This window comes from Barbatula barbatula (assembly GCF_947034865.1).
Source record: "Barbatula barbatula genome assembly, chromosome: 17".
In the NCBI taxonomy this organism is placed as follows: domain Eukaryota; kingdom Metazoa; phylum Chordata; class Actinopteri; order Cypriniformes; family Nemacheilidae; genus Barbatula; species Barbatula barbatula.
The window spans coordinates 3,600,481-3,624,017 of NC_136780.1; the positions used below are offsets into that span (position 1 = coordinate 3,600,481).

Consider the following 23,537-nt stretch of genomic DNA (forward strand, 5'->3'; position numbering starts at 1 on the left):
GATAACCGCAAGATTATTACCGTTATGGCCGTATAATTATAATTATGAATATATATGAATAGACCGCTCACAACCAGATTATAAAGCGGACCACGTACATTAATAGAAGATATTATATATTGGAATTTAAAAAAAAAACGTAGGACCGTTACTCCTTTAGGGTGTAATGTATTTATGAATTATAGTACAATTAGTATCACCGTTTTGAAAACACTCAAAACGTTGTGAAAACATAAAATATTTATTATTTTAAAGAATATTTGTGAAAAGCACAACAGCGCCATCTACTGAAAAACACGAGAAAAAACAACCCGTGACGAATGCGGAAGCGTTTTTGCGTTTTGTTGTGCCGCTAATACACTGGCGTACAATTAAATAAAATGACCGAGTCAAAAGTTAAGAATGCCAGCTCTATTCCTATTGATGGATACAGCAATGTCCGTATTACATCGGTGTGGACTTTTCTGCAGTCTGTAAGTTTAATGAAACGTGATATTCTTTGTTTCGTGGTTTAGAAAAGGCTAACGTTACACCTCCATCTTGTCTTCCGTGATAGCTAACGTTTAATACAGGGGCAATACAGCATTTTTTTGTGTATTTGGCGAGACCAATAATTTGATGTTTTTGTAGGTTGACTGGTCTGAGTCCTGGCTGATAGGTCTTCTGGCGTTTCATGTCATTTGTTTTGCTGTGACCATCCTGTGCCGCAAGTACTATCGCCTTCAGATATCCCAGTTTCTTATGATGGGTGAGTTTTTAATGTACACACAATACCAGTTAAATATTGAATTACCACCTAATGGGAACAACTCAAATATTTTGCTGAGTTAACATTACAATTGTACGAATGTGAATCGCAAAACTTAAGTAGCACGGGAACATTTTTAGTAAAAACCAAAAATACATTGTGTGGGTCAAAATTATAGATTTTTCTTTTATGACAAAAATCATTAGGATATTAAGTAAAGATGATGTTCCATGAAGATATTTTGTAAATTTTCAACCCAAAATATATAAAAACTTTTTGTGAGTGGATTGCCTGCTACAGTGCCTCAGATTAACAACTTCAAAGGAGATTTTCTCAATATTTAGATTTTTTTGCACCCTTTACTTCCAGAGTTTTACACTCTTGTATCTCCACCAGATATTGTCCCATCTTAACAACCCATATATCAATAAAAAGCTTAACTATTCAGCTTTCAGTTGATGTAAAAACCTAAATCTCGAAAAATGTACCTGGTTTTGTTGTCCAGGGTCATAAATAGTCCCAGTTTGGTGACAGTGCGTGGCACAAATATAAAATCTTTTATAGAGGCACATTAGATTATGTTCCTTTAAACAAACATTTAACATGTTATTTTCTCTTTCCCCAGTTGCTATGGTTTACAGTGCAGAATATCTAAATGAACTGGCAGCAATGAATTGGAGGTGAGCGTCCACTCAATACAAAGCTGTGGGTCACATTGTTATGTTGTTATTGAATGAGTCTGTATTTCTGCTTCTAGGTCTTTTTCAAGGTTCCAATATTTTGATTCGAAAGGAATGTTCATATCGCTAGTATACTCCATCCCGCTTTTGCTCAACACAGTTATTATTGTGGTAAGCATTTTAACTTTCAATTAGATGTTTTTATATAACAGTGTCGGTACGTTTATGTTTATTTGCGTTCAACAGAAATTATAAACGTATTTACTGTGTTTTAGGCTATGTGGGTATGTAGGACGTTTTCGACCATGGTTGAACTGAAGACCGTGCAATTAAATAAAAAAGCTGCCAGAGAGAAGCAAAAGAAATCTCAGTAGAAGACATGCAGAGAGACAGGACGTGAACTGGAACTATCTCAGTGGTGAAGGGAACATGCGGCATTCTCATGAGATTTATATTGCTGATGGACGATTTCTCGACCTGCACAGCATTAAAGATTAGACCTTATCAAAGGCAATATTACAGAAGGCCACGGATTATGTTATACAACCGCTTTGTGTATATACCATTTCAGTTGTTTGCTGTTAACATTGAATTTCTAAAACATATTTGACTTTGGTCACATTGCAATGAACGTGAGAATGTAAATTGTATATTTATGTCAATAAACAAGGATGCTTTTTTTCAGACATCATTGTGTGGGGAAATTTTCGGACACAATTTTGTCTTGTTAGATTTTCTTTTTCATTTCTCAAGCTTTTGGAGTCAATCGTACGTGAAATAACTTCCTTTAACCAGGAGAGGGGGTAATACGCCAATTCCCCAGGGTTTGACGTGAAATATTGCATTGCACCATATATGGTGAGTCAGTGTTATTGCATATGTTATTATAAGTATCATAAATCAGGATCAGCTCAGGATTAAACAGTGGTTGTAGGAAAATATGTCTATGATAGTTTATTTAGATGTATGTTTAGAGTTTCTGACCTAAAATATATAATATAGGACAAGGGTCTCCAACCTTTTTGTAAGCGAGGGCCACCAAAATATCTAAAATTCTCTAGAGGGCTACTTGTTGATAACATACTTTCAAACTTTAAACATGTGATGCCTTATTTTTACACAGAACCAAATTCGGTTTTCTTTCAGATAATTTTGCACTTGAATATATTAAAGCTTATAACACTTGCTAATAATAAACTTTCATGACGATGTAGCACTTTGCTGATCGGTGTAGTCTCAGATCTGTCAACTGTCTTGTACATGTCATCGCAATGATATCAAACTAAATTCCCCACCATCTTTTTCTCGGATGTCTTTGCAGCTGTGGATCTCACACACATCATCTGCAAACCATCCGCCTTACAAACTCCTGACACACGCTGTTGCCAAAGAGTACAGTTAAAACAACAAGAAATGGACAGATATGCTCGTATTTCTCCTTCATGTCCTTGCACTTAACCTCCACCACCCCACAGAGACAATAGATGGTTTTGAAATTGCACATGACAGATAAATGATGAGTTTTTAACGTTCCACAATATCAGGCCGACAGATAAAACGGGTGTAAAGATTCCAGTTACACTGATTACAGCGAGGGACCTTGAGAACTTATCTGCTGTATCTCGGCTGGTCTGATAACCTTTCCATTTGTTTGCATGTGATGTAAATACCAGCATCCATTATTTAATCTATTTATCAATTGTTTTAGTCATCAACCTCAGAAGTAAAAGAACTGTCTATTTTCTAGGACGCCAACAAGTATTTGTAATCATGTCATCATTTCCACTAAATGAACATATCCCTTACATTACGATAAGTGTGGTGGGGCAGCCCAGCTCCCGATTAGCGTCACGGTACTTCCTGGATTATTGCAAGAGGCCAGAGATCCGGCAAGATATTCTGACAGGCGTCAAAACCTTGACAAGGACACACATGTTCTTAATTAATCGCAGTATAAGCTATAAATTATGCTTTCCAGGAAACATTAAAGGGACAGTACACCTAAAAAGTAATTTACTCTCCCAAACCTTTAGTTTGACTTGCCTATAAATAAATGATTTACTTTCTTTCGTGGAACACATAAAAAGATATTGGACAAAATGTTAGAGTCCGTGAATGGTGACTGAGGCGGTGAAGCCTTCCACCTTTTGAACTCCTATGAAGATAGAAAGTCATTCTGCTTTATAATACCATGGCAGTATGTACAGTAAATACTTTTTTTAGGTGAGCTATCCCTTTAACAGAGGTTTTCTAAACTTCTCAGCTGTATGCGAGTGTGTGTGTCTGTGCCATCTCCAGTTTCTCTGAAGGAATCACTCTGACACTGCACTCTGATGGGAAACGTAGCGCCTGGATCACATGACTGGATAAAAGTGTGATGCAGTCAACGTTGGGGATGCTGGGAAGGCAGAGAGACCTGATTAGCTCTTAGCGGCTGCTGAATGGCGTGACTGCCCAACTGTGCTCATAGCCTTCAAATAAACCATCCCACAAGCGATCAATAGCTGTGATACGTTTACCGTAAACCACGCTGAGCGTAGAGAGCACAGGGAGGCGTGCTGACAGAGAGCACGAGACAGGTTCATCCTGTGTGAAAGAGATCAAGTGCAGGTGTAACTGAAGGACGGCACTCATGCATCTGTCACAGCCGAATCTATACAACAAGGGAATGTGTAGACACCAGAAGCTACTTTGAGAACCATGCTTAGAATCGAACTGAATTATTTTTTTTCTAAAATTTCAAATCATGGCACTTAATAAATGAATCATGTCATATTATTTCATGCCTGCACTTTGAAACTGAAAAATGAAAGAGACAGCGAGAAGTTGAAGGTCCAGTGTATGAAATGTAGCGACATCTAGCGGTGAGGTTTGCAAATCGCAACCAACGGCTCACACCACCCCTCTCTTTAGGAGGACCACGGCTGACACAGGGACAAGATGTGTTCACGTTTTTACTTCTTTCCGGAAAGAGATGACGTATTTATGAAACGTGCTCTGTAGCAGTTTGTCCGTTTAGCGCTACTGTTGAAACAACATGGCCCGTGGTGTGTGTAGTTAGAAATCGCTCATTCTAAGGTAATAAAAACATAACGCTACATTATGTAAGGTCTTTATACACATCTGAAGACATAGTTATGTATGTTATGTTGCATTTCTGTCAATCGATTCTCCAAAAAAGTTACACATTGGACCTTTAAGTGTATGTTCATTCATAATATGCAGTCTAATGTCTGGGTTAGTGCTGGTTTTTATCAGTATGTAGGGTAATACAGAGACTCTGCCAGGCCTAAATGATGGAAAACAGATAGCTAGATGCAATCCTGCAAGCTGTCTTAAGCAAGAAATATTATTTTTTTGCTTGAAACATAGGCTTAAGCAATTTCATTTGAGAGTAAATTTCTATAGACAACTGTACTGAAAGACAATTCTTCATATTCTGAATATGTAAAAAATGTTGGAATAAAATATGAAACGACCAAAAATAGTAGGTTGTGCTTTTTTGACTTTTTTGACTATGCCTAGCAAGCCCTTAGCAACTACATAGCAATGCCCGGGGCAACTTTCCACAACACATATTATTCAAAGTCTTCATCGTGGGACAAATTGTGTGGGAATGACCAAACATTACATGTCCCTTGCATGAAAGTTAAATTTAGCCCTTTTGCTAAATGCAGAAGTAATGTTGAAGCTTCAGTTGATCTGGGATGTGTCTCATCCACATTTGTTTTTATTACCAAATCCAATAGGTCATTACACTTACTTATGGCTTGCGGGTTCTGTACGCCAAGAACTTTATCAACGTCTGTGTGTGAAAAAAGAGTTCTCGTCCTCTGCAAATCTGATTCTGGGAGCCCAGAAAGTTTGGAGAGGAGAGGCGCTCATGTTTCATCCACTTTGTCCTTTTGCTCTCCTGAAGTTTATCCTTTATTTATACTTTATTATTTGGAAGAGGGGGATTATATAAAGATTTATTTTCTTTTGGGGTGGAAGAAACAGAACATTGCAGAACCAAACAGATATGTACCAGGGTTTGGGTCTTTGGCCCAAGCAAAGTATTTTTTATCTAGGCAAGATGTGGTTGAAATGGGTGTGTGAACAATCACAAATAGTTTTTCTTAGACGGCAGTGTGATTGAATAAAGAGTTTAATGCCTCCTGATTGTCTTCTGAGGAACGGAAATCCGACACAAGTCTTTTCTAAACAAAATCTCTGCGCTCGGATTTGTCAAGTCTAAAAGTTGGAGACCTTAATATAAAACATTTCTCATTAAATTGTCATCCACATATTTAAAGCTCATTTCTCACTTTTTCTGAGATTCTTCTGGGAAATGTCCTCTAGGCTACTTTCCATCAGAAGGGGATGAGGTGGGTGTGTCTGTCTGTTTCCTCAGATCTGACCACTCAACAGCCCACAGTTTGACCTTCTCTTCTGCTCCCTACCATCTAATCTCTTTCTGTCCTGTATCATGTTAAAAGGATTCTCTCCATAGAGCATCATTAGAGATTATTAAGGGTTCTCTCTGACTGAATATCGTTGTGTAGGCTGAATCCGTTCATGACATCTTTGAGAAGACGTTTTGGTGGGTGTCTGCATTTGCACTTTAAAGGTTCAAGACGGGACAGCAATTACACCCCTTCGGTTTGACAACACACACGAACACGATTTTTTGGTCGACCCACGTGTTTTTGCTTTTGCCAGTGTAACAGGTGACCTTTACATACAGCGAGGAGGGAATTCTGACTGAAATTATTAAGGGAAGAGAGATGATGGGAGAGAAAATGAGACAGATATGAGAAACGAGTGGGGTGAGTTGGGTGATGCCAGATCATCAGACCTCAAACCCTCGATAGACCTGAGAAAAAATATTGAAAAGCCAATAATGTTTAATTAATGTGTCTCTTGACTGCTGGTTTGTCAAATGTATTGTTCAAAATATAATATTGTATTTCCAGATTTGAGGGGAAACATGCCTTGTCATCTTTCTGAATGTGTCATCTATTGAGTGAAACCCTATAGAGTGAATGTTTAGAGTTCATCTCATATTTCTCTGGACCTGAGCTTTCTTGTGGATGAAGAGATCTCTAAATCATTTTGCTCAGAAGTTATCTATACCATATGAGGTCATATTTTGGTAATGCAGAAACACTCGGAAACTCTTTTAAACAAAATATGATCTTTTGATAAATCATCATCTGATATTTGTAAATAAGTCCGGTTTACATTTTAAGTAGCTCTTCATCTGATTGGTCAAACAATTTGTCTAACAATGACATCATTATGATGGTCAGGTTGACACACACACATTTCATCAAAGCCATGTCCTAACAGGCTGGCTGACCGTGTCACAATTTGTATGATACATATATATATACAACTGTGTTGTGTCATAGTCGAGTTTCAGTTTACATGCTGTTGTTTATGTCATCACAGTTTTCTATGTCATCATCATTAAACATTCATCGAGGGCAGTACATAAAGGTCAGTGTTCCCTCAATATCCTGAGTCACCAATGGACAAATCAGATAAGTGTGCAAAAAGAGAATCGAATCAATAGTTCTCTCCTGAAGTTCATGTTCATGCTTGTAAAATAAGCTTCTGACGGTTTTGGAAGTAACACAGGATCTCAATGTCCAGGCCAATTTACTTAACTATTTAGTCTGTTGTTACATTATGTAATGCAACCTAATAATAGTTCCCAAGTTCCCAGGGTTATTGTAATTTTTTATTTTCAGACTGTAAAGCAAAACTCTATAAAATAAATGTTTTAACGTGTGTCATTGAAACTAAATTCTTAATGTCAGACTGTGTGTCTCTATAAACTCTCTCCAATGTAACCAAACATCGCAGAGTTAAGTGAGTCACTCCACGCGTTAATAATAATCATTAATAAGTCCATTATATTGTGACATTTTCTTTTTAATATAAGAGTGTTGTGGGAGAAAGGGGTAAAGGAAAGGATGTTTGTTGTTTGGAGGGGATTTGGGAAACACTGCAGAAAGAAATCGCCTTTAATTTCATATTTATCATAGACATTTTTTCTAATGTTTACTGCATAAAGACAACTTTCAATTTGCTTATAATGTTTTTATGGGCGTTGGGGTCTCTGTCTAATGGAAATCCCATTAGATGTGGCAACCCATGTTTGCCTGAAGGAGTCTTCCGGAAGAGTCTGTGTTTGAGGACGTGTCTCAGCAACAAAGCGGATGGGAATCTCTTCAAACAGACCCAATGACGCAGGAAAGGGCCGAACAGCCAGATCAATTCAGTCAGAGAAGAGGGAGACATGAAAAGAGAAGAGGTGATTTCGAATTTTAAACATGTATCACTCAGCACCAAGAAAAGAAGATAATTACACAAAATTGCCTCCCTGTTTGAGTCAAAGAAACCCATTAGTTTAGACAAACACATTTACAAGTTTAATGTCGCATGATCTCTGTTTTTTCCAACGTTCCTCTATGAATCTGGTAGGCTGATAGTGATAGAAGATCTTGCAGCTGGTCATTAATAGAACATGAAGCCGAGAAGGGTGATGATGTCATCAAAAAGCCCTGATGACTGAACATTATGCTTATTAAACATCTACCAAACAAATGAATGAAATAACATTTTATTGTGTGTTATTTAAGAAGAGACTATACTATTATAGTCTACCATTATACAGTTTGGCAGACTTTTGTGTTCATACAAAGTAAGTAAATGGTAGCCAAAGCTGTTTGGTAACCAACATATCTTGTTTTGTGTTTTTGCAGAAGAAAGACATTTTAAACTATCTTTTTAAGAAGTATGTGTGTGTGTCCACTTAACTGTATTCTGGGCACATATTTGTTCCACAACCAGACCAATCCGAGCAATATGTCATTTTTGGGACATCCTTATTTGTAAAAACATTGTAACAATAAAGTTACATTTTTTGATAAAAATGCTAAAGGTTTTAGGGTTCGAGTTGGAATGCGGTTATAGTATTTTTGACTAGCTAAAATGCATAGAATTCTATAGATGGTCCTCATTTAAATAGAAAAGTAAACATGTCTGCATGCATGTGAATTTTTGAGCATGCTCAGTTTGTATCATCTGTGACTCAAAATAGCGGTGCATGCTTGTACTTGTGGCTCTTTTTGTGTGTTTGTGTGCATCTCTTTGCCAGAGCACTGTGTTATTTAGAAGATATACTGACTGTCAGGCGATGAGTGACAGAGCTTGTCCTGATCTGAAGATATTTATTAATATAGCAGCTTTATTTGTTTAACTGATAATGTGGATACAAGTTTGGCAGCCAGACTGCCAGATGAAAAACAATGTCTAAACAATTTCAAACACATAGTTGAGGAAAACCAGCCTCAGCGATGAGATATATATTAGGTATTGACTCTATATTTGCAGCAAGATTGTGATTATTTTAACATATTTTACTGGTCCATTAATGAAAACGTTGTGATGTCACATTCATCATGTGATCACACAACAATGGGGTTTAAGATGATTCAGTCCCTTGAATATGTAGGCTATGTATTTTCTTTTTGCTTACTGTATTCACAAGGTAAAGGGTGTCAATTTGACCAGTCATCAAAATCTGATGTGCTTTTGAAGTGCGTCATCTCTCTGTCTTGTTGAAAAGAAGCATAATGATGTCATTTTTTAATCGTGTACTCATCATCACATTGTTTTCATGTCATCGTTCTCAGCCACGTCACTGACATCCTCACGAGTATCCTTCCAGCAACAGTAAACCATGATTATACTGGATGATTGTGATGTCTTTATAGTGGATTCAGCATTAAGTAGCAAGCGTTTATTTGATTGTAGCATGTGTACGTGCTAAATGTTGTGTGCTAGTAGGAGAACGCTGAGTGAGGTTTGGCTGGACTCAGCACTGATAGTGTTTTAATGACATGGGGGAAGCCCCATTTCAACACATGACTGATGTCTAAACATTTACATGGAGCATTGCACAAAGACAGACATAAGTGTGTTTAAAAAGAAAGTTTACGCATAAATGAAAATTCTGTCATCATTTACACACCCTTTTTCATCGCAAACCTGAATGACTTTCTTTCGTCCACAGAGCACAAAAGATATTTTGAAGAATGTTGGTAACCGAACAACGACGGTCACCATGGACTTCTATTGTATGGAAACAAAAAGGTGAGTAAAGATGATAGAATTTTTTTCCACAAGCCCAAGGTTGCTTTGAAATGAGCACTTTCAAGCAAAAATACATTTTCAGACAAACAAATATAGGAAAAGTGGCACGATTAGTGAAAATAGCCTGAAAATTCAATCAAGTATGTTTTCAATTGTGTTTTGAAGATGGATAGAGAAGAAGAGTTACGGAGCGATATTGGAAAGGAATTCCGTAACCTGCGGGCATTAACACTAAATGACCTTCCACCTGCAGTGGACAGTCTTAGCTTGGGAATGCCAAGAAGCCCCAAATCAGAGGATCTAAGAGACAGAGTTGGTATGCATGGGTGAAATAGGTCTTGGATGGAGGTGCAAGATTGTTCAAAGCCTTAAATGTCAACAGGAGAGTCTTAAACTGAATGCGTGAGAAAACAGCTAGTAAGTGAAGACTGTGGAGAAGTGGAGAAATTTCAGTAATTTAGCCGTGAAGTAACTAGAGCATTCACTAGGGTTTCTGTACCAACCAGATTAAGAGAAAACTGAAGACGTGGAATATTGCGCAGATGATAGAAAGAATTTTTAACCACTGCAGCAATTGAAAGTGAAAGAGATGTGTCAATCAGGACACCTAGATTTCGAACAGAGGTTTAAGGTTTGAGAAGAACCACATCAATGTCAATTATAAATACTCTTTTGTATGTGATGCAGCAGATCCAATCAGCATTATTTCAGTTTTGCTACTATTTAATTTAAGGAAATTTTGTGACATCCAGTGTTTCATTTTAATCCGTAAGTGTAGCAGGCAAAGTAGATTTTTCTTCAAAGTAGATGTATGAATAATGTCACCTAGTGGCTGTATATAGATAATGAAAAGAAATGGACCGAGAACAGATCCCTGTGGAACACCTTGAGTGAGTGAAACAGTGTCAGACCTATAGCCTTGCATGGCAATAAAGTATTTTCTGTCGTTGAGATAAGAAAGAACAGTGCCCTTGATGCCAAGTTCTGATAGACGAGAACATAGAATGTGATGACAGACAGTATCAAATTCTGAACTTGAGTCTAGTAAAATTAAGATGGTTGTACATCCATCAATATTATAATATCATTCATTGCACGAACAAGTGCTGTTTCTGTGCTGTGCGATGGGTGAAAGCCAGACTGGAAAGGTTAAAAGAAATCATGTGCACTTAGATAATTGGGTAATCTATCCTTTTAATAACTGCAATACTTTTTGAGATTCTGAGATGGTAAAAGTTTATATGCCGATGGACCACAATATTAAAACTGATTATTTATAAAGTCTTTTTTTCTGATTAAACTATTTTCTATAAATACAGAATATTTAAACAACATTTAAATATTGTTTTTCTATTCCAAAAGTCATCGGTTTGATACCCAGGGAATGTACTAAATACAAATATACCTTGAATGTACTGTTTGTAGCTTTGGATAAAAATGTCAGCCAAATGGCTAAAAGTGAAGTAAACCTTTTTTAAACCAATTATGTTCACATATTTGATATATCTTACTTCTATCTTACTTTAACTTTAAACTGGACCAGGTTTGAAATGCCAAATAGGAGTTTTGACAGAAGCATAAGAAAAAGGTTGGTGTAAGGCCGTCAGATCATGGCAGTAAAGTTTTCCCTTTTTTGAGTGTCCAACAGCTGCTGCTATGGTGATGAGGGAGGGTGGTCATTAATAACTAACAGGATGAAATGGAACTTGTCTAGATAACTGTGCTCGCATGGGAACTAACTTGGGCTGTGGACAGGACATTATGAATTTCTTTTTTCCTTTCACATCCACCCCCCTTCAAAGATGAAGATTGTCTGGCAGATAATGATAATGTCAGATATTATTTTTCTTTGTCTGGCGTCTGAAACTCTTTGATCTACTTTGCGGATTTAATGAATGGAATTGTGAAGTATAGGCCACGTGCTGATGATGTCGGATTGGATGAAATAGGGTGGGCGTAGAAAGAAACAGTCTGATTGGATGAAGCAAGACTTAGGGAATGATTCAGATGGAGCGTATGAAGGTGATGAGTGACTTCAGAGATGTTCAGGCATGAATAGCCACTCAGATGAAGGACAGACCTCGGCGGCATTAGTATGAGCTTGTATCGGCTATGGCGCTTCTGTATGGTTAGGACATCATTGCCAATGTCATTCCAAATCTGATGTTTGTTTTGTAGAACCCAAAGGAAGATTTTGAAGAACCCAAACAAACGTCTCCCCCATTGACTTCCATTGTAAAGACCAAAAAAAGTATCTTGTTCCGCTGTGGATAATGTATCATCAAACGTTTATCTAACATGTGGAAAATGATTTCAGATTCTTCAGATCATTCATTATGTCATATGCAAAATACAATTTTGTGGCAAATAATATATTTTATAATGTACAAAACTTTCATTACTTCACATCGTAAAATTAAACCATATCAGATTAAAATAAGACATCGCTGTTGTGCTTAACAAACCAGTCTGACCACCATGCAGCAGGGTCTTTGATGAACCAACCTGATGGAGAACCTGGAAAAAGGCTCAGAGGACATGAAAGGTATAAACTAAAGCCAACCTTCACATAAACTTTAAAGGGGTCATATGACACGGCTAAAACGAATATCATAATTTGTTTAGATGTAAAGCAATGTGAATTCTCGATTTAAGGTTAAAAAAAGCTGTATTTTACACGTACCGTGCATGTTTGTGTCTTCTCTTTGCACCGCCTCTCTGAAACGCACAGATTTTTTTACAAAGCTCATCGCTCTGAAAAGCGAGGTGTGCTATGATTGGCCAGAACATCCAAAGGTTCCAAAGCAATTGTATTGCCGGGTACGCCCACAAAGTCTGACCATTGAGGGTTTAAAGGTAATGAGACTTTTTTGAGTGATGAGAACATAATGTTTACCTGTCTTGGCTGGCTGATCCCGAATCAGTGTAAATGTGCTTAGCATTAAGGGAAATGCTTTTTTACCTGTTGCTCATCAGGTAAAATACTGACTCACCCTGACAACTTTTCTCTCTCACATGTCTTTTGCCTTGCTAGAAATGACATAATAAGATAACAGAAACATTAGGATGCAATATTAAATCAGATTTATTGTTATCTGCTTGACCACTGTCAGATCAATTGCTTATCTGGAGGCTAAATTAAAAACATATGTAAATATGTGTGTGGATTTCAGGCTGTTATGACATTCTCACGTGGATTAGGCGAGGATGGTAAGGATTGTAGTCCTCAGTGAAGATCCTTGTTGGTCAGGGAACACCATTTATGGTCAAAGCTATATTGCAACTTTTCGTATAATAAATTAGCATTTTGTTTTAGAAAACTTAAACAACTAATCCTTGTTTTTATGTCTTAATTTATAAATGATCATGAACTTCTCAGTTGAAATGTAGAGAGCATGCGCCACAGTTTACACACATTATGCACATTATATGACTGTTTATTAATATTGACATTCTATTTATGATTATTTACATAACCATTACGTCAATGGTGTTTGTTGGTAATAGTTTTTTAATCATTTAGGTTTATTAATGAACTTTAAACATGTTCATTTACACCCTGCAACTGATTTAAATGTTCATTTACTAAGACACTGTTTATTATATAAATATTTAACTGTATCCTAGTTTACATGACATCTAGCTCAACAAATAAAACAGATCCAGGATGATATTTTACTCGGCAATCACAGTCACCTGACAGGCGTCCTCTCGGGAGAGTTTGTCTGAGTGAATCGTCTGGTGCGCCGGCGTATTGATTGTGTCTTCGGCTGAGCCTGACGTCAGGAGTTAACCCCCGATGAGTTCACAGACCTTCCACAGGCCATTCAGGGGAAATGAATAAGTAAAGTGTCACTTAGCCAGTGGCAGTGTTTCCAAAATTTGGATCAGGGAGACTCCCTGAATATTTGGACTGCAACTCACATTGACAAATGTGTCTGGAGCGAAACATTCGCTGGATCCTTTTCAATGGATGGAAAATTTACTGCACACACACTTACCTCCCCAAGAGCACTTGCATCACATAAATACATTGGTATCACTGTGGACAAATGTGAAATTAATGTTGAGTAAAGTTCAATTATCTAATAAATATTTAAGCAATATGGAGACTGACTGGGCTTTAAGTTTTCTTGTAAGCCTTAAACCATTATGAGCCACATTTGGATTGCCTGTATATTTATCATGATAGGTGTGTGATCCTGTTTAAGAAGCACTAATATTCCATATATCTTTTTTAATTTAGACAAATGTAAAACAATGGGGATTCTCCTTTAAGTTTGAATAGTTCCTCAACTACAATAGGGAGACAGTTGGAAGTACATCAACTTAAAATCTTCCTTAGTGGTCAAAAAATTCACAAACTTTAGATTGCAATGTGAGGTAAAACAGAGAAAGCCATTTTGTAAGCGAGCACATTTTGAATCACTTCTGAGTTATGCAAAAACAATTGGAAAGCGAGTGGCATGTTTATAAAGTACAAATGAACCAAAGCCGAGCTGTTTTACCTAAATGCAAAACAACGAAAGGCAGAAGCACATGAACCTAAGAGTATCGAAGAGAACCACCCCCCCTCTAATGTTTTCTGGTGGAATAGACAAAACATAAACCCAGACCCAAACTATAACCCAAGCATTGTATCTAGGGTTATGGGATGTCAAAACAAAAGCTTGAGGCATCAAGTAGCCCTGAGTTGTGAAAAGATTATAGTGTTGCTAGAGTTTTAAACAGGTTCAACAGTACAAAATTAGTCAAACTGATGGTAGAATGGACGATTAGCCTCGTCTTGTGTCAAATAAGGTTTTACTGTAAATGTTTAACCCTTCAACAGAACTGTGGCTTGTGGTGGATGAGAAACAAGCACTCCCTTGTAATGCAAAAAAACAAAACCAGAAGCGATGCCACAAAGGCTTTATTTAGATTTCTGATTGCCTATAATCAAACTACAGTTGCATGAGAGAAATTCTCGCTCAGATGTTGCACCTCCACCAGATGCGCCTCATCTTCAGAAAAACACATCAAAGACCTCAAAATCTCTCTTTCATGTCTCTTTTTCTGTCTCAACAAATCTCAATGCACTCTTATGAGGACCACCAACGCACTAATAACTCCGATCGCCGTTCTTTATATGACACAACCATAACAGTTCAACACGTTGACCCGAAAAACATTAGCCCCTCTTGTCTCGACAGCTCGAACGGTGGTCATAGGACATTATCATTAGTTTCATCAGAGAACATTTATTCAGAAGAGAAATAGAGCCGTGACATTGGGCGTGAGAGATGAATCCCGCGCAGAGATTTGTTTCAGATGAGCTCATCACCATTGATAGTAATGAGTCCAAAAGCAAGGGCCACAGATCCATCAGATCAAATGCTTTAGGGTCATTGCCGACACACACGTGTGCGCTCTTTCACTCACATACCAGACACGCAATCACAAAAATACCACACGCAATCAAAAGTATACAAAGAAGCACATGCCCCACACGCACTTGAAACAGAAATACAGAACCTTGTTTGACTTCAGTGTTCTTTAAGGTACAGTTCACCCAAAAATTAAAGTCTGTCATCATTTGTTTACCCAGACGTTGGTTCAAACCTATAAAATATTTGATTGCTATACACAATATTTTGTGTTTCGCTGAACATAAAAAAATATATATTTAGAGGAATGTTTGTAACCAAACAGTTCTGGGGCACTATTGACTAACATAGTAGCAAGAAAACTACAATCAATGGTGCCACAGAATTGACTGGTTTTCAACAGTCTAAAATATCTTCTATAGTCTTCAACAGAACAAATAAATGTATATATAGCTTTGAAACAGCTTAGGGTGCGTAATTGATGACAGAATTCGTTTTTTGGGTGAACTGGTCCTTTAACGAGCGTTTCGTCAGAAATAAGGGCAAAAAACTATTTTACAATCGGATGCAAAATAACAACAAATACCTAAATAACGATAAATAAACAAACATCATAAAAGTGTCATAGATGTTCTTAATCAGCCAAAACACTATGGCAACAGCGTAGCAATGCACTATAAACACTTTGAATATCTTAGAAACCACGTAGCAATGACCTGGCAACAACCCATACCACCCTAGCATTGTGTCGGGCAGTTTTGCATGAGCCATCGGCACTCACCTATTTACACGCCGTTAATTTACATATATGAAGCCTAAATACACACACACAAGAGTGACTCTCATAAGTACAGCAGGTTGCCAGATTGATTTTTAGTTCTGTTCAGGTTAACGGTGTTAAAAAAATGGCAACACTTGAGTGTTCACTTAAGTTTGTGTGTTAGAAAAATACATGTGTGCATAGAGATTTATATTTTGCGGAAAGCCTTTACTTTGTTTTTGAAGAGAAATGAACACATTATTTTTCTTTGCTAGAATTTGGTGTCTTAGTGTTGATTGTTTGTTTGTTAACAATCCTGCATGCCTGCTATGTGTTTATTCTCGAAAAACATCTTGGATCATCATGTCTCAAAATCACAAAGAAAAACAAACCTGCAAAACCACTTTCACCAATAACATCCTGCATTCAATGGCCACTTAAATGTCATAGATATTGCTTATAGTTCATTTTTTCTTCACAATATTTGTAGTACGGAGATAATCAAGATCATATGGGAGATGTTGAATGTTCTTTATCAAACATATAAAACAGAAATGTCAAATAGAAATATTTTGGCATGCAAGGCTTTCAAAAAAATTAACAGGATACTGAATTTCACCATATTCCTATTTCTCACATTCCATTTACACACGTCACACTTATGCTTGTGCATGCACGTGAGACGGGGAAGACGTGCGAGAGAGACTGATATGCCTGAGATCTGCTCATCTTCTTCACTTCTCCTCCACAGGTGGCTATCTGAAAGTCTTCCATCATGCCAGCTGATTTTGGCTTGGTGAGGTTATTTTTTGTTGACTTACAAAAAGAGAGAAACGTCTCCAGCACCTCCTGATGCTTCCTGTGATGAGTGTGACCGCTGCTCCTCATTCTTACCGCAAGACCTCTACACTCCGTTCCATCATTTCATATCCAAACTATTTTCCTTCTGATGTGTTTTACCCTCCCCAGAAGTCCAGTCCCGCTGAAAATCATGCACACACACACACACACACACACACACACACACACACACACACACATTTCGCTGGCTGGATTGTGTGAACCCTGTTACAGAAACCTGATGTGTTTCAATTTGCGATCTTGAATTTTCTTGTGGCTGTGCACCAATGAAAACATTGCAGATAATAAAGTTTGACGGTAGTGTTGTCCAGCAATCCTCCCTTAAAATCAGCATGAAATGACAATCAACGCTGTTTTATGTTGATACACTTTCTTGGTCCTATTGTGAAAGGTTCCAGTGCAAAAGAAGACTCATAAAAACGCATGGGCAGATGTCAACCCTGCTTATTGTTCGACCCCCTCACCTCCAACACCTGTTGCCTCTCTTGATCCAAACGATTCCCAATAGATAACATCTTAAAATCTCCCGACCATTCTTTTTGAACATCTTGTTTCGCTCAAAAATTCATCCCATTGTGGGAATATAATGGGTTCTTTGAATGCCAATTCATATTGACTTCAAACACCTTTTCTCTCCGAGTGGTCACACCCACAGGCACTTTGCACAGATCTAAAATCCATTTGTAAATGAGATTAGTTAAGGCAATATACCAACATTTGAAGCATTTGTAGTTGATTAAACTGTGTTTGTTTTTATATGAATTGAACAAAGCGTTTGTTCTTTCCAGGTAACATAGTTTTACAAAAACTTATGAAAGGGAGTAATCTGTCTTGTTTGAGACAGGAGTATAGATTTAATTTCAGTGTATTTTACCTTGGTTACTAAAAATGTCCTTTCATTTAATAAACAAACAAGCAAAGTAAATAAACCCCAAATTTTCACAATGATCCTGAATCTAGCCTGATTTGTCTTGTAAATACTTTTTCGACGAGCTGCCAATAGTATTAGGGCTTTGTCTACTTTAGTTTCTTAAAGAGAGGCAAATATAAAGCAAAATGGGAAGGCTAGACATTTTAATATGTCTTGGTTCGAAACACTGACCCACAAGCCTCGACAATGTTCTCGAACTTAAGCAGGCAGACAAATAACAAAGAAAGTCTCTTTAACATCTCTGTTGTTTTCTCTACCAATTTGATTAAATGAGGAGCAAACTTTCATTTATCCGCTGATAAAATCTCACCTTTGAGATTTCGATCATTACTCAATCTGTCCATATAACGCATGCAATCACACGACATAGCTGTCAATATAAAGTTATATCAAATATTATTAAACAATGGGAATTATGCCACCCACATTACTTGTATCTCTTACTGTGTGTCAGCAATCGTCTCATTTGTTTCTGTTTAATTTTTAGTCATTTAAAAGACGGAAGCAACGTGAGGATGAGTAAACGAAAACGTTGTTCATTTCTCACATTGTTCATGAAGATAACACCCATGACCTTTTAGACACCAGCCCAGTTCACGTAATAAAATAAATGTATTGAACTTGCCGAATCCTCTAGCGGCCACATAAATTGATAAAATACTGGACATGTCTGTGTTGGCAGAGGAAGAAAACCAGAATGAGACTCCGATGTGCTATTTTACGCAATGCATTCACATTTTTAAAATGTATGACTTGAAAATTCAATTGTAGCACTTTTCAATTTTACCAGATGCATTTCTTTTTTCCATGCGTAGGCCTGGTGTTTTTTGGTTGAAAACGCTTTCGTGATTTATGAGACATCCTTTGAGCCGTCTTGTTTGAATCAAAAGTTTCCGAATGTATTTTAGCACTTGTTACAGATCAATACAAGATAACAAAGCAAGATGTCAGTGAGCCATCACTTCTGTTAGCCGGCGAGTCCATGCATGCCTGTGAAGTCGCTTAGGCTTTTCTTATCCTCCCTTTTTGATATTGAACTAATTATCCTCCATATAAAGTTACTTGCGGGACACCCGAGACTGTCATTTTGTTTAAGTACTCGCTGTACAGACAAGGGTTTTATGATATCTGCAGTATAATCGCCTTATCGCACGCAGGGTTGCTCTCCTCTGGATGTCGTGCTGAAAACCTCGGCGGCCGCTTTTATGGGCACCTCGCCTCACTGATAAGATAACCAAACGTGTTAACCTGTTTCCATGTAAACCACACCAAACAGTTTGGAGTTTGACAAAGACCTGGCATGTTGTTATATGTTATAGAAAGCCGCTTGGGTGCATATCACCTGTTGTGACTGGGATGGGAGCCAGAGAAATGAAGCCAATAGCTCCACTTCTCCTTTGCTTTAAGGGAGTGGTGTGAGTGAAAGCAAACACAAACTAATCCTGAGAACTGGAGCACGGGACTTTTCTCCGGTCTGCGTGGCTGAACGTTGCTCGTCTGCTAATATTACCATTACGCAAAATAATTACATCAGCGGTGGTCACTTCCAGGCATTGATCCGTAACTCGAATCGAGCCTCTGGAGATCAGAGAAGATGAAATGCTGATGTATATGACAGAGTGTGAGGGGAAAACCTGACTTTTAGTCACTATGGGTGTTCCAGTCTGTGGGACAGTTCCTGGTATAGCCGCATCTCTTCCTACAGCTTTCTGAGTGCTCTAATGACATAGAGGAAAAGGATGCTGCGCGTGAGGAACGGGAATCCGAAGATGCGTTGCGCGTGCAACGCGTTTCTAATTAAAGATGCGGCGATGCAACCCCACGAGGGACGAGTACTCCCGTGCGCGAGACGCAATAAATTGGCGTGACTCTACGGCGAGTGTTTCGAGACGAGCGCGAGGAGCTTTGGGGAGTTCTCGCAAGTACCGATAACACCAGGAAGGAGAAGGAGACTGACCGCTGACACGTCCCACGCTTGAGTATATTAAAGGACTATTTTGTGGAACGCACACGCTCACCCTTTCTCGTCGTATCCTCGCGTGGGGTTATATAGACACCGAGACTAGACAAATACATCGCGCGCTCGTGACAACTCGAGCTGTCAGATTGACGGAAACCGACGACGCGACACGAGCGTCCACAGGTAGGTTTACTGAACACTTACTATTATTACTTTATCAAGCTTTTTTTGAACAAAAGCCGCACATGTTGGGAAATTTTTGGGAGAACTTTAGTAACGTGTAGATATTATCATCGTCTCGAAACAATTATTACAAATAGCATAAAAGTCGATTAAATCAATCGGTTACATTGTGGCGAACAATTGGCTCACAGTTACATTTCTATATTAAATTGCGATTATTTAATTGTACATCCGGAGATAAACAATGCACTTATATGGGCTGAGAGTATTTCCGTTTAAGGTTTCGTTTGTTAATTTAACCAGAAAGCCCCGATAGGACAAAGACTGACACTCGTTTTAAAACGAGACAGCTTATATTATTATTTGAATTTATATGATTTTATTGTGGTTTTGAAATGAATGTTTGAACTCTCTCACCAGTGAACTCGAGGATTTAGGCTCTGGTTGCAGGAGCGATGCGCGCGCTGAGGGCTCCAGTTCTGGTCATGGGGCTCGTGTTGTTCATCTGCACCACAGCGCACAGCTATCCCAGAATAAACAAGGGCGAAAAAGAGGAGAAAACATGGTTCAGGCGGATAATGGACATCATGAGGAGAGTGGAAAACAGTGTTGGTGGCGAGCATTCCGCGTCTAAGGACAGCCATAATCTCAAAACGAAGACAGGGGAAACAATTTTAGGTAAACTAAACAAAAGACTCAAGGTCATTGCATTAAATGACAACAAAAAAGCTCAACATTGTTCAAAACGTATGCCAAATATTTGGACATGTTTTGGTTGTCAAAGATGAATGCAACATCTGTAATGATCTACACATGTGATTACTCTGCTGTTGGGAATTTGGCAACCGCCTTCATAAATCCACAAAAAGTACGTGTGAACCTCTTGGTTTAGGTTTTTAAAACGTTAGCTTTGAGAAAACCACAATTGGCTTGATATTTGCAGTCAAATGCAAAGACGTTCGTTCATTTGTAACTGCAGCTAGTGTTGAAATGCATCATCGAGGAGCTTTCGTTTCGCTGACCTTCATTTCCAAGTCGCAATGCTCCTCAGAGCATTAACTGCAGGAGTTTTGCATTTCACCTGTTCTGGGCACACGCACATGAGTCATGCTGGGGTCACACGTCTTCATTTGTGTTCTGCAGAAAGAAAGTCAAACAGGTTTGAGATGACACATGCTAGCAAATTAATGATGATAATAATAGTCATAATAGTTCATTTTAGTTACAACACACTTTATATTAACAAGAATCCCAAAGTGCTACCACTGAAAAAAGAAACTATTAATTCAAATCGATTAAAACCTTGTCTTAAAAAGGCAGTTCTGTAGACTTTCACCCAAAATCAGGGCTGAAAATACAAATATACGGTGCAGAATATACATGTATGCCGATCATGTTTCATTCAACAGTTGATCTGTGGTTATTGAACAGCATAAGAGAAAAGTGTACTGCATATTTGTCTGAACACCTAGTGATGAAAGAAGTGTTGAAATAGTGACAGGAGAGTGTTTAACACTAGGTACATGGGATCATAATCTGCGCACTCTGGCATATAAACGGCTGCTGTTAAAAGCTTAAAGCATGCTCATTGCTGGGGAATGTTAAGCGGAATGATTTGTCTGAGCCCAGAATCAACCCTTTCAAAGGTTATATCCAAGATTTGACCTTTGAATGACTGTTTCTTTCTCTTGGCAGAAATCTTTCCCAGAGACCTCAGAAAGAAGCAGAGGATTATTCACCATTTAACAGGTGAGAGGCGACTGTTTACTGCATGACCATAGAAGAATACAGGAAAGTAGGGACGCCTTACTTTAACCTTGTTTTTCCTTCCACAGGTCCTCTGTATTTCAATGCAAAATGCAAAAAGCATGTCTACAGACTGTATCACAACACAAGAGATTGCACCATCCCTGCGTGTGAGTACACTCGCATCAGATACGCCCCACAGTCACAGATATGCCTCTGCACATGGTCTTTTAACACGGAAAATGTAGTCTACAAATTCATCCTATTAACGCAGATTTGACTTTTGTCCTCAGACTACAAGAGGTGCGCGCGGCTCCTGACACGACTAGCAGAGAGTCCAAGGTGTCAAGAGCGTTAATTCCACCAGGTAAGACATTAAAAAAATGAAGCTGTATTATATACTGGTACACCATATACATTTGTCTTAATATAAACCATTTGGAGGTGTATGTGTAAATGTCTGAAATTAGTTTCGTAGACAAAAATATAATCTTTGAAGCGTAAATTATTTGCATTGCAAAACTTACATTTTATTTAATGATCAAAATAAAGAAAAAGAGCAGCCAAAAAGAGCTTACAATTGATGGGAACTCTGATGGGACGCTGCTCAATAAAATGTCAAGAAAAAATGTCAAAAAAATATTGGTAAAAGGTGACTATAATAAAGAATACTAGTGTTCTTTTCTTTTTTTAGTTACAGCATAAATCCCATAGTGTCCTTATTTCATTTCATAATTTTGCTATCATTATTTTAAGAAAAAATATGAATAAGCGTCCTAAAATGTTTGAACTGTAGTGTATACATTGGATTTACCATGTCAAATAAGTAATATTTCAATATTAACTAAATTATACATTTGTTAAACTGGTGCACAATAGAGAGAACCACAACTGAGAATTTAAGGAATTCCACCCGAGGACACATGCTGTTGAAAGTTTTACAACTGAGATTCATACCAGGATTAAATCATTATTACAGATACGCCTGCGTCCCATCTCTGTATATGATTTAAGCAAGTACATGATGTCACAAAAGTCTGAACTCGATGTATTACATTTCATTGCTTTTTTTAAAGCACCGTGGGGGAAGTACTATGTAACAAATCCGTTTACATTTTTCAGGATAATGTTGTAAGGAACACATTTTGTGATGCAACCGACTGAACACATGTATTTGAACCTGGCCAAGTATGAAATGGCACTAAATTTCACTTCCTTTATCAAGCAGGTTGAAGCCAAGAAAAAAGCAGTCAAAGTGCCTTTTGGAGAAGAGAAAATAATTTAAACCAACACGCAGCATTCCAACAGATCAGCACATTGTGTCCAAAACACAGCTCTGCCTCTCCGGAGAACAGATCTAGAAAAGAATTGAGTCACAAACAACACAAAAAGCCATGCACTTGCCTGAGGACATAACGGTCGACTGGACTCGCCAAGGCGAAACCTGCAAGACGTCAGAGAACGAGGAAAGCATCTGGCTTACTTGGTTCTGAACACTTTTGCAAAGAAAGAAAAACATTTCACCACGAAAAAGGGACCATCTTGGTTTTGCACTCTGTTAGCATCATACAATGAGATTTCAGTGCTGATCGGCAGGGGTTACACGTCAAATACTATGGCGAGAGAGCTTTCGTTTTCTCTGTGCTAGCACTGGAAACCTGCATGAACGTTTTATTTTGCTTCTGTTCGCCAGCAGCACAATAATGAGAGTGGTTGGTCTTTGCCGTAAATCTGTGACCAAAAGCTTTTCGTATTTTGTGCAAGAGTGTACGACTGTGCAATATAGTCAGTATATTTTGATGTATAGAGTCCACCAAAAAGTTGATATGTAAATATTGTACAAACGAGACCTACTACAAACATACGTACGATGGGTTCGTTAGGATGTATATATTTAAGAAAAAATATATTTAAATAAATTATGATTGTTTAAGCTTTGGGGTCCTGAATCAGTATTGTCAAAGTATTCCTAGATCTCCTCCGCAATACGTCAGCATCTTCTAATGGTTTATCTTTCTTAGAATCTTAAAATATATTTTAGGGGAGTTCAAGTGATGTTATCGCTGACAGCAGATGGTTTGAATGTTTCTGAGATTTTGAATTTCTATTTGGCAACAGCACAGACAGTTGGAGAAATTGTTGTCAAATGTCAGTGAT

The 23,537-nt window shown here is 37.9% G+C and overlaps 3 protein-coding genes across 4 annotated transcripts in view; all 3 read left to right on the forward strand.

Annotated features, from left to right (window-relative positions):
• The window catches only part of fbxo25 (F-box protein 25), a gene marked incomplete at its 5' end in the record, with an annotated part of 123,264 nt that overhangs the window by 80,016 nt on the left and 19,711 nt on the right, over positions 1–23,537 (forward strand). The gene's annotated exons all lie outside the window — the stretch shown is intronic.
• tmem18 (transmembrane protein 18) lies at positions 287–2,114 on the forward strand. Its single transcript, XM_079477659.1, has 5 exons — positions 287–473; positions 631–748; positions 1,374–1,428; positions 1,506–1,599; positions 1,704–2,114. Exons 1-5 carry the CDS (start codon positions 381–383, stop codon positions 1,800–1,802), a joined length of 459 nt encoding a protein of 152 aa, XP_079333785.1. The 5' UTR covers positions 287–380; the 3' UTR covers positions 1,803–2,114.
• Positions 18,923–23,311, forward strand: alkal2a (ALK and LTK ligand 2a). Its single transcript, XM_079477667.1, has 6 exons — positions 18,923–19,634; positions 20,055–20,312; positions 21,330–21,383; positions 21,470–21,550; positions 21,674–21,747; positions 22,606–23,311. The coding sequence occupies exons 2-5, from the start codon at positions 20,090–20,092 to the stop codon at positions 21,736–21,738; spliced, it is 423 nt and encodes a 140-aa protein (XP_079333793.1). The 5' UTR covers positions 18,923–19,634; positions 20,055–20,089; the 3' UTR covers positions 21,739–21,747; positions 22,606–23,311.

Bases quoted from the DNA above. Each gene is read 5' to 3' on its own strand.
- tmem18 (XM_079477659.1), top strand. From the start codon at position 381: ATGACCGAGTCAAAAGTTAAGAATGCCAGCTCTATTCCTATTGATGGA. The intron at 474-630 runs GTAAGTTTAATG...ATGTTTTTGTAG, and splicing joins TGTGGACTTTTCTGCAGTCT to GTTGACTGGTCTGAGTCCTG. The intron at 1,429-1,505 runs GTGAGCGTCCAC...TTCTGCTTCTAG, and splicing joins CTGGCAGCAATGAATTGGAG to GTCTTTTTCAAGGTTCCAAT.
- alkal2a (XM_079477667.1), top strand. From the start codon at position 20,090: ATGCGCGCGCTGAGGGCTCCAGTTCTGGTCATGGGGCTCGTGTTGTTC. The intron at 20,313-21,329 runs GTAAACTAAACA...TTCTCTTGGCAG, and splicing joins GACAGGGGAAACAATTTTAG to AAATCTTTCCCAGAGACCTC. The intron at 21,384-21,469 runs GTGAGAGGCGAC...TTCCTTCCACAG, and splicing joins GATTATTCACCATTTAACAG to GTCCTCTGTATTTCAATGCA.